Source organism: Aricia agestis, chromosome 9, assembly GCF_905147365.1.
Source record: "Aricia agestis chromosome 9, ilAriAges1.1, whole genome shotgun sequence".
Lineage (NCBI taxonomy): Eukaryota > Metazoa > Arthropoda > Insecta > Lepidoptera > Lycaenidae > Aricia > Aricia agestis.
In genome coordinates, this window is record NC_056414.1 from 4,051,384 (window position 1) to 4,069,266 (window position 17,883).

Genomic DNA, 17,883 nt, shown 5'->3' on the forward strand with positions numbered 1-17,883 from the left:
CTTCACACGAGGGAAATTCATTGGAATATTTCTTATAAAACAGTTCTTTAACCACATCATCAGTGATATTCAAAAGGGTCTTTTTAATGTCTGGAATATTTAAAATGTATCTGGTAATATTAATGAATAACCAAGTTATGATTATGACCAACCACCAATAATTTATGGTTATGACGTTAACATAATTAAAATGTAAAATTTCAAAATATACTTCCAAAACAATTGAACCATAGGCAGTTGGCGAAGTTACTTAATTTGTTCTGGTTATTTTAATAAGTCCAATATACAGATCACGACATTTATATTACTTTAAACACAACCCGACCAAATAGTACAGGTACTTATTTATTAAATGAAAAACCATTCTGTATGTATCGGGTGTTCCAATTTTACGTCAATGCTGAGAGGCCAGTCACCAGAATTATCGCACAGCATCATTGATAAAAGTCACGTTATTGATAAAACATACCAATGGCTAAAAAGTATCTTTGTCTCAATTTGACAGAGTACGAAGATATAATATTCTTATCAAAATTGATAAAATCAGAGATATCTGACAATTCACGCATAAATAAAATAAATATAAATAACTTTATGTACATCGAAGAAATTTATTCATAGGCAGACAGCAATTGATAGTCATTTCGTCGTATTATATCGATTCAATGTAATTCATGATGTGTTTACTGGGTTTGACAAAACGCGACTTATTTACGTTGGTCCGCCATTTGCTATGTACAACTTCTCTGATAATAGTATTTAAATATAATAAAATTACTCTTCAAATTATTAATACGAGTAAGAACTTAAAATTGCATACGTTTAAACAGAATTTACATTAGGAAAGAAACTAGAAAAACAAAAATATTACTTATAAAAAACACAAAAACGTCTCGAAGATTTTGAACTTAACAAAGATTTCGTAAAAAACCTTTGCAAGCTCAGAAACTGCAAGATTATGAACTTAATTTAGCAAATTACTTTTCTACGAAAGTATTTGTAAATTGTGCAATTCACCCAACATCGCGAAAAGTACAACTATGGATAAAGTATAAGCAACATTTGTTGTTGCGGAGTCAGAAGCGTTCTCCCCCTCAGATTCCTCTGTTTCTGGATCTTCCGCGCTGTTATTATCTTCTTCTGCTGATTCGCTATCACCTTCTTCGATATTGACATCTCCATCCCCATTTTCATTCCCTTCCTCGCTTTCGTTTTCTTGAGCCTCACCACTCTCGTCCTCATCGTTTCTTTGACTTAAAGTCCATTGGCTGTGAGCATCAATAAAATAGTTGTCGTAAACAGGATTCCAGAATGTCATTGTAGTAGGATGTGGATTAATTAACGAGACCTCTAGTATAGGATCGCTGTCATTTACATCGTTTGCATCCAATATTCTTAAGTAAGAATTGTCGTTAGTTGAAAATGGTCTCCATAGCACAGATGATGTTTCACTTGTTGGATTTCTGAAAAATAAAATTTTGTTATCATAATATTTTTTTTATGAAAATAATATGTAGTTTTTTTAATCTTTTACATACCCAGTTTTAGCAAAATTAGTCCAACGTTCAAGTAATATTGTGCCAATCATAAAATCTCCTGTTTCAACTGTCAACGTTTCTTGGTCATAAAACAAATAAGCTAAATCTTCGCTGTGTCCTGGATATTGGATCTGCAATGGTTGTATAAACATTTGACCAAGTGGACCCTTATGAGAAAATTGATAAAGATATGTAGGAGCATTTGAATAAGCAGCACGCAAACTCGTTTCTCTAATCGAAGATACTAAAATCATTGTATCTCCAATATATGACAAATACTCAGTCAGACGTGATAAGTCTATGGGATTGGTTCCAAAGTAGTATCTTCTGATCATGTCAGTCAATGTCGATTCTTCAATCTCGGTCATAGCTCCTATGTCTGGTTGAATGAAGTCAACAAACGAATTTTGCATTTTTTCTAACCAATGACCTTCCAAAGCTTCTTCTGCTCTTATTGTGCCTTCAATGTCAACAAATCCTGTCATAAACGGTACTTGTAGTTGCTGACCATCTCTTATAGTTTCAAAAGGCGTTTTAATCAAAAATGGTTGCTCATTTTCTAAGTCTCCATTTTCGATACACGGAGCGAAAGCTAAAGAATTATCAGTGAGGTCCAGTTCATTTATGACAGCCATCAATGCAGATACACTTGTTCTTGTAAATACTTCAGATAAAGTGTTTACATCTGTGATTTCGTGACCCAATGCTTCGGCTACGTCGATTGCATATTTTAAATTATTTCTAGTGACTGCCCATGGCGATAACGCGTTTCCACTTTGAGCTATAACTTTGTGAACTAATCCTTGTGCCATGGGTGATACTGTAATCAAATCTACCGCTGCAGCACCGCTGCCGTGGCCGAACAGACTAACATTATCAGGGTCTCCACCAAATGCGACAATGTTCTCCTGTACCCATCTTAGACCTGCTATAATATCCTTAAGACCGGCATTACCTGGAGCTACTTCGGTGCCTAAGCATAAAAATCCTAAAATGGATTCACGATAGTTTAATGATACTATAATCACATCCTTTTCCATGAATCGGCCGAAAGAAAACTCTGGAACATATGCGTGGTCTAAATCTTTTCCTTTAATCCAAACCATAACGGGTAATCTTGCTGTGGCATCTAAGGTTGGAGTCATAACATCGGCAACCAAGCAGTCTTCGGTTCCTTCATAACCAAGCCCCAATGCTCTCACACATTTCACGTCTTTTCTTATAGCAAAAAATTCTTCAGTGAATATTGGTGGAGCCGAAGGCGCCTAAAATAGTTAAAAAAATAGTAACTTAGAGCAATTAAAGTTCTGCAATAATTGTTTATTATGTTGTATTCTATGCAGTCTCACCTTAAATCTGTTAGTTCCTGATGTTGCATCAGCGTATGGTATACCATGGAATTCAAAATAATCACCATTATTGATACCAACCACGTCACCTTGCGATATGGTTACTCTAGGTACCACCTCAGGATTTTCAGGATTTTGGCTCAAAATGGCACCGACTAGGACACATAAGACTCCTCCACGTAACCACATGGCTAGATCCTTGGGATTCAGCGCGTGTACTGGAGTAAACGAACTAAAACTATAGATATCTTATCCAGACAGGTAAGATGAGATTATCAGTACATCTTGAAATGATTCCGTGAATTCTTTATCATCTACGTACTTGTTTTGTGATGTTCATTCAGTTGTTTGTTTAAATTTTTTAGAATATAGTGAAAATATACATTAACAATATTTTTGCGTTCATAAGTCATTAAATTCATAAACAATAATTTTATATTTTATAGAAAGTAGTTAAGCTAAATCACAATAATATGTTTCACTGTAGTTATTTCCTACATTACTAATGATAATTATAATACTTATATTTTTTATGTTACAACAAGACGTCTTCAAGTACGGTAAAAAGAAAATACATACTTGATTGACTCATAACCTGAATAAAAAATACTATATATTATCTAAAATTCTGAAATACTAACTAAATGTATATCGAATGAGGTCATTGACCTAAATTAAAATGTCTCCGATGCCATAACTCCGAAGTGTTTTGCAGTTTTTTGCCCTTTTTCATCCTCGGGGGTGAAGGTAAATGTGTGGCGCATATGTCCCATACTGATTCACGTTGTCGTTGATGAAGTCTTTGTGAATCATACAATTTTGATTAAGTTTAATAATAATTTTCGGATACATCTGCAAATAATTGAAAGGTACATTCTTGAGTTTGTTAGCGTCTTTGGTTAAGACAAAATTTAAACGTATGTCAAATTATAGAATATCGCTAAATTAAATAAAAATTGATGAGGGTATCTACATAACTGGATAGAAAGAAATCAAATTTTCTAGGGAATTTTTATACAAAATACTTTATATATCTAATCTAATAGCACTCTATGCAATGCTCCTGAGTCCTGATAATTCTAATAAGAAATAATTTTTTGTGCCCACTATTTTTTGGGTTCCGTACCCAAAGGGTAAAAACGGGACCATATTACTGAGACTTTGATGTCTGTCCGTCTGTCTGTCTGTCTATCTCCAGGCTGTATCTCAAGAACCGCTATAGCTAGACTTTTGAAATTTTCATAGATTGTGTATTTCTGTTGCCGCTATAATAATAAACACTAAAAATAAAATAAAATTTATATTTAAATTTATATCCCATACAACAAACGTGATTTTTTTGGCTTTTTTTGCTCGATATCAATAATGGCAACAGGTAGGGACATGAAATTTTCACAAAGTCCTTTATTATAATGTAACTTTAATAACTAATAATAATATTAAAATAAAATAAAAAATAAGGGGTGCTCCCATACAAAAAACACAATTTTTAGCCTAATTTTACTCTATAATGGTACGGAACCCTTGACGGTGGACTTGCACTTGGCCGATTTTTTTTGTCGCACACGATCATTTTGCTCTCTGAGTTGGCATCTTGGTTGAGGTAGATGAAATTCGAAATTCGAACGCAAAGATTATCGCGTTATCTCCCGGATTGTGGCGGGATCCTCAAACATATGGTTCACCACGTGGGTCTAACGCAAAAAATTACCACACCAAGCCACTTACCTGAAGTTGCAAGGGAAACTATACCTTAATTTCACTATCCTAGAGTTGCATTTCATGGGATGTTTTGACTGTTTTAAGGGCGATTATAGCTTGATCTATCACCTTGTGGGAGACTCAAGAAGCTTGGGCATTATGGATAACACATTGATGTAGGAAAAGGACAAGAAGTTTAGAAAAATATTGTGCATTTCACAAGAAATACAGTTGTATTTAGCTGATATTCAAATATATTATTATTATAAATCAAACACATAAATTTGTATTATGTTAAAAGTTAAAAAAAACTGAAGATTTGTTTGGCGACGTGACACGTTTCGTGGACGATTCAAATTGGCATCATAATAATATTATTATGAAAAATTGAATTTGTGATTAGAATTAGATGTTTTAAATCTCAGCTAATCATCCTCTAGACTCCAGAGGCTGGATGCTATTTTATAAAAATATTATGTACTTAAGGAAGCTCCAGGAATGTGTTAAATAATGATTTGTAAAGTTTAACACTAAAAGCATTAAAATCGTTATGATTTTTGATAAAATTTGGTTTTAACTGTTCAAAACGATGTATTTGATCAATCGCACATGAAATATCAAATCTAATAAATAATGTGTTAATTAACATTTGATGACCGGAAAATGAAACGAACCAAAATGTGCGCGGCGAACCGTCGCTAACGTCTGATTTCGATCAAGTCAATGTAATTAGTACCTTTAATATCGTTATATTTGCCGATTATTCTTTAAGTTACGTCCGTAATTTTGTCTACGTAAACAGTACGTATAGATAAAGAATTTACTTTCAGAGATTTTGCTTTCTAGGAAGATGGAGTACCTTTTGGTCGCGTAACGTCAAACCTATCCGACCGATCACATCTAGCTAACATTGAATTGACATAATCAAATCAAATATATTTTTATTCGGAGTATTTTTTTTACAAAAACTTTACCGAACGTCGATACTACGGTGCCTGCCACCGGTTCGGGAACTAACCCGGCGAGAAGAACCGGCGTAAGAAACTCGCACGGGGCCATCTTTTACTAAAAAGATGGAAAATTACAATTTAAAACATATAACAGTACAACACGGTCACATTCATGTACATCCCGGGATGTATATCTTTACATTATATTAACCTGACGCACCACTGGAATGTATCATCGAGGAAGTTGATTCCTATGCAATTGACAGACCAACGTTATTTGGTCGAATATGTCAATTCAATGTTAATTGTGATCTGTCAGCTGGGTTTGACGTAACGCAATCAAACTACTTAGGTCCCCGATTTGCATAGGAATCAACTTCTCTGATAGTACATGCAAGCATCGTAATGACGTCATCACCATGCGTCTAGTTAATTTGACTGTGTTATATAACAATATTATGACTTAGAGCTATTTACAATAGGAATTATAAAAAATATACTAGTAGCCTGTAAGAACCACCCTATTCCCAAGGTGTATTGTCGTCGATAAAATCATTGATTTTATAATAAGCTTTAGTACACAAACGTTCTTTTACTACATTTTTAAATAAGCCGACCAAATGAAATGGGTCTGTTAACTGCCTAGGAATCAATTCCTTGATGGTACAATATCTGCCAAAGTCTGTCTGTCTGTCTGTTACCCCCTCACGGCCAAACCGCTGAAGCGATTTTGCGGAAATTTGGTATGGGGATAGTTTGAGTCCCAGGAAAGGACATTTTTATTCCGGTAAAACTACGGTTCTTAATTTTTCTCATACAAAAATAAAAAAGTAATCTTTCAGCGCTACTACTGTCACAGTGAACGCTATACAGGGGACTCATATACACCCCAAAGTATTATCACTTAGTTTTTTTACACCTTGTATAAGAAAAGGGGTAATCTTATGTGGATCTTTAAAAAACCGTCTTTAGTTTTCTAGCTATTAAGAAAATCATGCCAGGCAGAGCAGACTGAACATAATGATGTCATAATGGCATCATGATGACAATATTTAAAGACTTGATTTAACGCGTATTATATGGATGGGATACAAAATAACGTCATTTTTCTCAAAGACGGAATCGGTTTTGGCAGCCAAAACGATCATGTGACGGCCAGTAGACAACGTAGTAAGTAGGTATTAGGGTATACAGTATACACATAGCTAAGTCTAAAATCTATATCATTACAATACAATACAATAATAATTTACAATACGATCGTATGTTTGTTTCATTCTGTACAATGTAAAAAAATAATCTCTACCTTTCAAAAGAATAAAATATCATAACTTCGTCGTAGCTTACTAAAGGAGTGAACACACTGAGACGGGCCGTGCCGGGGCTCAGCGTGCCGGAGCTCATCGCAAAAATCCGCCTCCATACAATTTATATGGAAGCGGATACGCGTATCGCACACTGTGTCGGGGCGCAGCGGATTTCCGCTTCCATATAAATTGTATGGAGGCGGATTTTTGCGATGAGCCCCGGCACGCTGAGCCCCGGCACGGCTCGTCTCAGTGTGCTCACTCCTTTATGGTACACACATTAATCTCAAAATAGAGGAATATTTTGAGATTAATCGTTTTCTAGTAAAGATGAAGGTTAGAACTAAGAAGTTACAAATAAGAATTATATTTTATTTCAAAAATACCGGCCAAGTGCGAGTTCGATTCACCCATGAAGGGTTCCGCAGCAGCAATAAGGTTTATTTTTATGAAATTTAAGGGTTTTTGATTTATTTTTATATTATTTCAATTGATTGATGAAAGTTAAAACTATTTAGGTTAGATAAAAATTATATTAGATACCTCTAAATGATTTTTGAAGACCTATCCATAGATACCCCACACAATGTATCAGTTGTACCTATGGGGACAACTAAAATTTTTAATATTTTTCCATTTTTATAGCAAAATCTTAATGCGGTTCACAGTCTACATCTATTTACCAAGTTTCAATAGTATAGCTCTTATAGTTTCGTAGAAAAGTGGCTGTGACATACGGATGGACAGACAGACAGACATGAAGAATCTATAAGGGTTCCGTTTTTTGCCATTTGGCTACGGAACCCTAAAAACATACTCATAACCTAGCCTTGTCAAAGTCAAATGAAATCAAGAGAAGAAATGTTTGGTCAAGTTTTTGGCTCCCGATCAAAAGTATCACTATTGGATATTTAATTTGTATTAGAATAAATTTGTACGTCTAGGAGCTAATTTATTGTTATAGTAAATAATATCAGACATGTATAGAATGTTATTATATTGGTATGTTGTGCCCTAGCATATTATATGAATTACTTTTTAACTATTATTCATAGCCAAAAAGCTTAAACAGGAGAAAATTGAAAATATTTTATATAAGGAAGGTGACGCAAGAAATGTTTATTTTCAGGCGTTAAAAAGGACATTGGAATTAGTAGATTGACATAGGGAAGCCATCCTCTTGAATTACTCTAGCACGGACATGAGATGTCTGTATGTCTGTTACCTACCTCTTCTCACCCAAACCGCTGAAACGATTATGCAGAAATTTCATGTTGAGATACTGTGAGTCCCGGGAAACTGGAAAGGACATAGCCCATAGGATACTTTTTGTCCCGGAAAATGTACGGATAAACATATTATGTTTAAAATTCGTTTACGTGGGAGAGCCATGCTTCGGCACGAATGGACCGGCTCGATCGAAGAAATACCACAAGCTCACAGAAAACCGACGTGAAACAGTGCTTGCGCTGTGTTTCGCCGAGTGAGTGAGTTTACCGGAGGCCCAATCCCCTACCCTTTTCCCTTCCCTACCCTCTCCTATTTCCTTCCCTACCCTCCCCTATTCCCTACTCCCTCTTAAAAGGCCGGAACGCACCTGCAGCTCCTCTGATGCTGCGAGTGTCCATGGGCGACGGAAGTTGCTTTCCACCCGTTTGCTCGTTTGCCCCCTTATTTCTTAAAAAAAAATGCATAATCTAGTATGCTATGTATAAGCCGCTTTTCTAAACTGTTTAAACTTTTTCTAAATGATTTAGTCCACTTGAAGTTAATTCATGGCGTGCGTTAAACCCGGCGCGGGCGCACGCGTCGCTACAGAAATAGACAGGAATTCGACGCGGCAGACGGGCTTCGCTACGTCGAACTCATTATTATTATGCGTGTCGTAGGACTTAAAACTCTACTTAGTTTGGGAGGCTCTCAAGAAAAGATCCGAAAATCTGGATTCATAAAAAAAACCTTATTTGCAATCCTACGTCGAACTTATTACGTATCGTAGAAATACTTAAAACTGCATTGTGCTATGTAGCTTAGGAAGCTCTCATATTTAAAACCCAAATTAGTTTGGGAAGCTTACCAAAAAGCCATGAACCTTAATTGTTTTGATATAAAATATAGTAAACCTTAATAATAAACATAACATTAGCACAGATTAACTATTCAAAATTTAGCAGTCTTTGCCTCTAATAGGTATGTGCCTTTTCCAAAATACAAAGACAAGCAAACCTTTTGTACAGAGTACAACGGCCTACGTGAGATTATAAATCGATGCAAAATGAAATTTTGACGTCAGTCAAACGAAAGTTATCAAAAGTAAGTCATAGTCATACGAAAGTAATAATTACCGAGGAGTAATCAAAAGCTCATCACGTATCCAATGTCTCAAAATGGTCCAGTATTCAGATATCTACGTGAATTAAGTGAAATCTTCTACATCAGGAGCATCTTTAATTACTGTCTTCATTATTACAGATAGTAATCTTATATCTTTAAACGAGCAATTCTTGTATATATATATATATATAGAGAGATTCCAATTATATATATAATTGGAATTCCGATTCCGAGATTCCAATTATATATATATATAATTGGAATCTCGGAATCGGCTCCAACGATTTTCATGAAATTTAGTATTTAGAGGGTTTCGGGGGCGATAAATCGATCTAGCTAGGAATCATTTTTAGACAATGTCATTTAAATCGTGTTTTATCGAATACCGAGTGCAGCTCGGTCAAATAGCTAGTAGAATTTTAAACATGTAACAAACACCTAAGAGAAAATGTAATAATCCTACTAATATGCGAATGTCCGTTTGCATGTAACCTTTTCACGCCCAAACCGCTGAACCGATTTTGCTGAAATTTGGTATGGAGATACTTTGAGTCTCGGTAAAGGACAAAGCATACTTTTTATCCCGGAAAAGTGTACGGTTCCCGCGCGATAAACGAATTTTGGTGCAACGAAGGCGCGGACGTCATCTGGTAACAATATAAATTAAGAAAAAATACGTAATACCTAAATGAATGTTCTGAGGCGTGACAGACTAAAACTAGATTCAGATCTATTTTGGTCGCTTAGTACAAAAAAAATAGCGAGAAAGACAATTTAAAGGATATAGGTTAGGTAAAAAGTGCATAGACTGTTTTGATTAGATGTTGCCCGGTACAAAACGTAGATAATATAGTGATATAAGTTTTACTAAAAAAATAGATATAGTAATATGGGACTGCGTAGTAGGTACATAGTGGAAACTTCAGTGATGACGATTAATGATTATAAACATAATTGCTGACCACGGCTGCTAACAAAAACGTCCTCATTCAATATTTAACGGACAAATCAAAATAGGATTTCGACATAACAAAAAACACGCAATTTTCCTTCACGTTTTGATGTACGTGTTGATAAATATGAGTTTTATTCACACATCTTTTAGAATTTAGTGGCAAGTTTTAATCGTTGAAACCCAAAGACTAGACCGTCATGTTTGCCATATTTTTTTTATCCATTGTCATATTATTTGTTTATAAATCTTCTACAAAAAGCTGCACAGGAGGTCGATAATGCTAAATAATCTTACAATAATGCAGTTTTTGATATAATAAAACTACAAAATGGTATGCTCATAAAAATAAGTACATAAATATTCTATGAAAGCAAATACGCACTAACTGGTCGAAACTAAGAACTTTTATGATGAAGGAAATATCAAGAAGATTTGTTTATCAATTACTAGATAATGGTTACTCATAATGTTTTAATGAGTTAAAAACAATAATATAAGCAATACCTACATTCGGTAGGTAAGCCTTATTATAATATGTTTAATATTATTAGTTATTTGCTTAGTTCTCGGTAAATTTTCCTTTGAGCCCAGTTTAATCACAACATACCTCAGGTGTTAGTTCTCAGGCGGGAGTGAATTTTGTTGTTGTATTATGGGCTCTCTGCTATAATTATACAAACTTCATACAGTGTTATTATGAGGAAATTTCGCTATTAAATCAATCGATATGGAGAATGCGTGTGAAATTCTCTTTGTTTTCGCCGAAATGTTTGCTTTCGCGCCTTTATTATTTACAATGAAGTAACTGACCCGGTAATCGTTGCATTTCCATTAACGTTGTCTTGTATACAAGACAACGTTAATTTCTTCTTCAAAGAGCATTTTAGCCCCGCAGAGGTATACCTCTGCGGGGCTAAAATGCTCTTTGAAGAATCACATTATGAATCATGTTATGATTCATTCTTTTAAAATCGCGAAATGCAAGTCTGCTTGCAATTCATATCTAGTAATTCGTACTAATTTGACATTTGTCAGTTTGACAGTTTTGACAATTCATTTGCTGAATTGATTGAGAGGAATTGCTAAATGTGACCATTTTAGCCCCGCTGTTGAAAAAATGTGTTGCGTAGCTTTAAAGATCAAGATATTAAGTTTATAAAACAGGGGCAAATAAGGAAGTTATACTTTGTTTTAAATATAATTTAGTAATACTATTTGTTTGTTTGTTGTTGTCAATATTATCCACGAGCTGATAGCAAATTTAGTGCGGACCCTAAAACCCTAAATCCTGCCTATTTCATTATTCCTATCATAGGACTGTACTAATATACAAATGTCAGCTCTACACTGCCCCTCGGCACGTTTCAATGACAGGTTCAAAATAAGGCTAACTGCCGTTTTCAGAGACGAATATTAATTACTAATCTATAATTATTAACACACGTGACCCGTTTGCTCGTTTGCCCCCTAAACGAGCAAACGGGTCACCTGATGGAAAGCAACTTCCGTCGCCCATGGACACTCGCAGCATCAAAAGAGCTGCAGCAGGTGCGTTGTCGGCCTTTTAAGAGGGAATAGGGTAAAAGGGGAGGGTAGGGATGGGAAGGGAAGGGAATAGGAGAGGGTAGAAAAGGGAATAGGGTAGGGGATTAGGCCTCCGATAAACTCACTCACTCGGCGAAACACAGCGCAAACGCTGTTTCACGCCAGTTTTCTGTAAGAATGTGGTATTTCTCTGGTCGAGCTCGCCCATTCGTGCCGAAGCATGGCTCTCCCACGTCTAAAATAGCAACTTTTCAGGAGAGAGAAAAAATTCCATAGTAGTTCAGATTTACTTTTTAACTATTTTACGAGTTTTAATTGGCCGACACGTGTTCCGATTGGCTAAACCGACACGTCTTCCGATTTTCTAGCTAATAGCATCAAAAGGTCAAAGTAGGTAAAAAGTGACTTATGTGGTGCCCCATATATATTCTATGTCAAACTCTTAATTATATTATTTAGTTTAATTATGTGAGTGCGGCAGTAAGTCGGATTTACTTTACATCACAGACTTATAAATACTTCATTTTATAGCTATTGGCTCATTTATTCTCTACCTTTTCATGTAGAGAATCAAATAACCGCATCGAATATTCTTCAGCACTTTTTTGCTATCTGTACAGAAAACGTGTCACTTTTCTGTCGTCTGTACCCAGTAGGCGTTTAATGGTCAGTAACACTTGGCGGCAGCTGTCGCCCCTCGTAGGGTTTGTTTACTTGAGACTCTAATGAAAAGATCTTAACGCGATCTTCTATTTATTTGTTCTAGTGTTGTGTGTCCTTTAATTACCGGGGCTTATCGCTAAATCCATATTGAACATAAGATTGAAAATGTTATAAGAATTAATAAACGTTATATTATAATTCAAATATAAAATCCACTCTGTATATTGTACATTGAATATTCTTTCGATATTAAAATTAGCGTGAAGTTTTCATTTGTAGAGCTGATGTTACCTACTTTGACAAGATCTTTTACAGCGAATAAGGTAATATCGGATCCAATTTGTTTTGAAGCGTACCTTCAGAATTAGATCTACATTTTACTGATTCTGTGCTGCCCTTGACCTTTGGTATTCAATAGGAGCCAGAAGAAAGGCACAAGGAGCTCAATCGCCTACAGGGAGCATAATAAGGTTAAGGCACAAAATAAATTTCAACCTCAATGTCATAATACTTAAAACGATTCACGAAATATGTGTTTATTTACTCGGTGTGTATTGACTCTATCTGGCAGAGATCCAACTCGCCACGTCAAAATAACAAGAAAATAGGTGGAAAAACGAGGCGAGGGCTCCAAACTCTCGGCACCGCCGCAACCTTGGGCCGGGGAAGTACATTAGAAATTATTCGAATCGTCACCGTACCGGGTCCGCGTTCGCCGCCCGGAAAAGCATACGCCCTAGAAGAAAGCTCCGTAGGGCGGGCGAGAGCGGCCCGCAGCGCCCCTGGCGGAAACGTCTCGAAACTCGCGGCGGCGGCCATTGGTCGCGCGCGATGACGTCACGCCGCCGCCGACCAATGGGGGGGTGAGCGCGCTCGCCCGGCCGCAGTCCTCGCCGCCGCGCCTTCGTACGAGCCGTGTGTCGCCGGCCCCGTGCCCCGCGCCCCGCGCCCCGCGCTCGTCTCGCCGCATTCTAGTCGTGGGTGTAGCGCCGTGCAGTCCTCGCGTGTGCCGCTCTAGTGCGCCGTTTGTGAGTGCTTTAGTTCCCGCCGTGTGTCAGTGTGACGAAGGAACCCGTGTCCCGTCGCGGAGGATGTTAACAGCGCCCGGTGAGTGACACGACGGTGCTTATCTAGACGCCACGTGAACGATGTAAACATGCTGATCGTACAGCTGTTAATTTAAACCTCGACATCCGCGTTCGATTCGGTCGGGAGCTCGAGAGATGTTTACGAAGTGCGACGGGGCTAGATAAGAATCGATGTGGAGAAGAGCGTCGCCGATGTTGTCCCGTTCCAGTGCCGATAGATTTGATAACGTGACCTTGAGGCGCCGTCGCGAATACCGGCCGGCGCTCGGCGCGGCGCTCGGCCTCTCGGATAACGTTTTACTTTACTGCAATAATAAAAACACGAGCGCCGAGAGGATAATAACACCGAGGAACCTCGAGCGTTACGAAGGACCCAGACTGAGCCTCGGCTGTGGTCAATTAAAACTGATATTGGGATGCAGAACAATTAAAAACAAACAAGTCAGTAAATAAAGTGACTAATAAATGAGTAATTCAGACGAACTGAGCGTCATTGTTTGCGAGTGCGGGCAAAATTAATCGCAGCGGGGTTTTTAATGAGGAAACCAACTTAATTTTACTATTGTAATGCAATCCATAAAATATACTTAACTCAGCGAATTATCAAAATGTATGCTAGATTGAGTTAGAAAAAGTATTTTTTTAAATTAGTAATGTAGAGCTAAAATGTAGAGTTCTGAGGTTCGCTGATTCATATCAGAATCTTATAAGAACTAATTTAATTCAACATGAAAAACATATTTATTTATTTATAAATTTGCTAATAAAAAAGACATACAAAACAATAATATTATTTAGCTGACAATAACGTACAAAAAAAGTTTTTCACTCACAAAATATGATGATACTACCATTTGCCGCTACTCTACCTAAAAGCATTGTGGTCTGTGGTATATTATAAGTTATAACCATTCTACGCGAATAAAATGGCATACAGCAGCTAGTCTGTAGACTGTAACATATCTGTCAAGTTTGTCCGGTCGAGTTACCTCGATTCGGTCAGGTTCGAGGCGGCCGGCCCTTGCCGTTCCACATACTTAGTTCTACATGCTCGAGTATAAAAAAAACTCCATCAAGACGAAGCGAATTTACATTTTATTCATGAAACTCCAAGGTTGCATACGTTAGCATATTAATTATTTTTATGCGAATAAATTGCATGAAAAAAAATCATAGCGAAAATGAAGTTAAAATTGAAAGGATTTGGGATTCACATAGGCACTTACGTTGTCGGTTTGTGTGACTCTGTCGTGCGCGTGTATAATTTCATTGGGTAGAGCGAGACGCAGATAATTCGCATCGAACCGGCCGTGCGAGATGCTCAGTCGTATCATAAATATTAATCAGGCGCTGGTGTCAACAGCCACTGCGTAACGTGACACCGCTGCGATCCTCTGCACGCCTGGTACTTCGACTCTCCTACACAAGATAACCGATACAAAACCAATGTATACGAGAATCTATAATACTAGAGTCCGTCTGTCTTTCTGTTTGTCTTGTTACCTCTCGTTCGAACCGCTAAACTGATTAATGGTTTGAACATACATTGATATCCGAGACTTCTCTTCATAATATAAAGAATATCAGGAGAGGTCCCGATAGTCCTTGACCTGGATGGTTACCGCACAATAAACAATTTTTGACGCACAAAAGTTGCGTGCAAAATCTAGTACTCCATAAAATATTATTTATGTAATACCATAGCATCAGTTAGCCATAAACAGTAATAGTAAATCACTTTGTGACTCATAAAACTACTTTTCTCCGGTGTCAACTAACCATGACCTCTCCTACTATTGACAGACACTTTGCGACATAATAAACAGCTTACAGTAAGTATCATTGTAGATTTTTTTCTATTGAGACATTTAACCGACTCAAAAAGATGAGGTTATCAGCAGCTTTTGATACAACTTATTCGAACTCCTATTGTGGATCTTCTATTAGTTTTACAAGATATATCCGGTAGTCAATAAAGGTTAACGTACATCTATAATACCACTTTGAAAATGTAAACATCGAATTTTAAATTAGCACAGAAACCCTCAAATTATATAAACCTTGAATATTGCAATTATTATAATACCTTAAATACATTCAAATTATGCGCTGGATCTGACTAAAATTAATTGTTATGTATATAAAAAATTTAGCCGGAGCTAATGACGTCAATGACTTCAAACTTCATGCAAAATAAAACCGGGCTCTAGATTATCACAATTTTATGTTAATTACGAATTTAAAATTATAAACCTTCTGCTAGTATTTTCAAGTAGTATTTTCGTTTATTACCACAAAAATAGTTTTCGTTTTTTAATGTAGCGTAAAACGAGTTAATTTTTTTCTATTTATAGGAAAGAATTCGGATAACAATAAAGCTACTATAAGCTGGAAACAGGTTATAAATTAGAACTCTAGTCGTTTCGGAAGCTTACTTGGAAGTGTTGAAACCTTTATTTAATTTTAAGATAGTGTTATGAGATTCAAACTCCCATTATTGTAACTGTATTCAATCAAATTGAGCAAAACTGCCGTTACAGATTACATACATAAAATATACTTAATTGTATATTTTAGTTTCTTAGAATTCTTGGTTTGATTGTGCTTGATTTTAGATATCAGCAATACTTTATAATGTGAGTAGTTTAATAAAAAAACTGAGTCTACATCAGCAAAATGAATATTGCAATCAGTATTCGTACTCAACATTTTAGCTTACACTTAGTTATTTTATAAACCGTTTTGTTATATTTAGATATTACTAAGTAATGCGTACTTCTACTGTATAAAATATCTTATAAAATTTAAATGTACGTCTGTACCTAAACTGGAAGTAAAATAATATTTGACTAAAAAAGTCAGCAACGTGGTGTTGTGCGAAGAAAGACCTCTTTGGTTCTTTTTTTTCGTTGCGTGTGAGCACATGTGGTCGTATGTGTATGTGTGGTTTGGCTGCATGTGGTCTCTAGCTTATGGTTTCGAAGACTGGTTTTAAAGTTTAAGAATTGTTTTTAGTAAGATTTGCCGTTATTCAAGTGATTTGTACTGTAAATTTGTGAGACTTTTATCATCAATGATCTGATTAAATCAAAATCAAAATATTTTTATTCCGAAGAATGTCGTCCAAAATATTTTCTGCTTTATTCCACAGATGATCTAATAATCAAAATATTTCAGAATTAATTTTACACGAAATTTCTAAACGTCTTCATCATGCCTACCACTGGTTCGGGAAATAAATCGTCGTAAGAAGAGTTTTGTATACCTTTAAAATTTACCTTGTATACCTTTTTGTATACCAGCAAAAAATATTTCAAAACTGTCATGTTTTGCATTATAGTGCATCCTATTTGGGGAAGGAAGTTGGAACTTGGAACATTTATTGTGGTTGCAGCTTTTGCTCTAAATACAGCATTATCTGTTTTGGTAATCCCGTCTTTATAATTATTTTATTATGAAGTCATTTATAAATACATTAGGGATAATGCTATTTTGACATTAGAAACAATACTCCTTTACATCACTTATAAATTGTTTCAGTAGCTAAGTACTGCGGTTATTTTAATGATAATTCGCTAAACAAAAGTGCAGGAAAAAGCATGTTAGTATTCATTTCGAATAAGGAAGCATTTTGCATGGATGCGACGTGTTTCCGACCTTATTGTGAGATGCCGAAGGTCCTCGTTCCCCTGACGGCTTGATAAGACTTGTAACGTATAGTACACTAGATAGTAATAACGAGAGTCACGAGTTATTACGTAACTACGGGAGGTAGAGTTCGTGTGTGGACATTAAAAGACCAAGCGATGGGTAACGTCCAGGAGCTACAAGCCTATCAGACAAATTGAATCTCTAGATACAGAAAAAGCAGTCAAATCACAATCTAATAATAAATAATAATACACCCCTTATCTGTTACTTCCATTGTAATATTATAAAATATGCGAAAGTGTGTATATCTGTTGCCTCTTCACGCCCAAACCGCTGACCGATTTTGCTGAAATTTGGCATGGAGATTGTTTGAGTCCCGAGAAAGGACATAGGATACTTGTTATCCCAAAATAATGAACGGTTCCGCGCAATAAAGGAATTTTGGCGCAACGAAGTTGCTAATATGCCTGCTAAATGAGGACTCTAGATTCTATAAAAGATAGGTCATTGAATCTTTAACGTGAAGTAACTAAGCTGTACATTGTAGAGCTAAAATTCATTTTATTTTTAAATTACTAGGTACCTACTCAAATACAATTCATAAATATATTTTAAGGAATGAGAAAAATAATGAAACAAAAATTGAGTATCATTATTTATTACGATAAGCATTTAAAATTGTAAATGTACCTACTCATGTATTTTTACAACGCTGTTGCTAAGCCAAGAATAAAATTACTACATAACTACTATACGTTAAACATAACAAGTTATTTTTGATGATTCTAAAAATAGAAGCGAT

At 36.0% G+C, this 17,883-nt stretch overlaps 2 protein-coding genes across 6 annotated transcripts in view; one reads left to right on the forward strand and one right to left on the reverse strand.

The window, feature by feature from the left end:
- Positions 1-985: 985 nt before the first annotated feature.
- Positions 986-3,076, reverse strand: LOC121730668 (venom carboxylesterase-6-like). The gene is made up of 3 exons (XM_042119812.1): positions 2,888-3,076; positions 1,539-2,803; positions 986-1,463 (listed from the first exon to the last, which is right to left on the reverse strand). Exons 1-3 carry the CDS (start codon positions 3,074-3,076, stop codon positions 986-988), a joined length of 1,932 nt encoding a protein of 643 aa, XP_041975746.1.
- Positions 3,077-13,244: 10,168 nt separating this feature from the next.
- Positions 13,245-17,883, forward strand: part of LOC121730121 (myocyte-specific enhancer factor 2) — a 74,361-nt gene continuing 69,722 nt past the window's right edge. For all 5 annotated transcript variants that reach the window (XM_042118987.1, XM_042118988.1, XM_042118989.1 and 2 more), the window contains exon 1: positions 13,245-13,449. The gene's annotated coding sequence lies outside the window, so the exon portion shown is untranslated. The remainder of the gene's footprint in view (positions 13,450-17,883) is intronic.

Excerpts from the sequence above, each read along its gene's own strand:
- LOC121730668 (XM_042119812.1), bottom strand. The coding sequence starts at position 3,076 with ATGTGGTTACGTGGAGGAGTCTTATGTGTCCTAGTCGGTGCCATTTTG. Across the intron at positions 2,804-2,887 it reads CAGGAACTAACAGATTTAAG|GCGCCTTCGGCTCCACCAAT; the intron begins GTGAGACTGCAT and ends TAACTATTTTAG. Across the intron at positions 1,464-1,538 it reads ACTAATTTTGCTAAAACTGG|AAATCCAACAAGTGAAACAT; the intron begins GTATGTAAAAGA and ends TTTATTTTTCAG.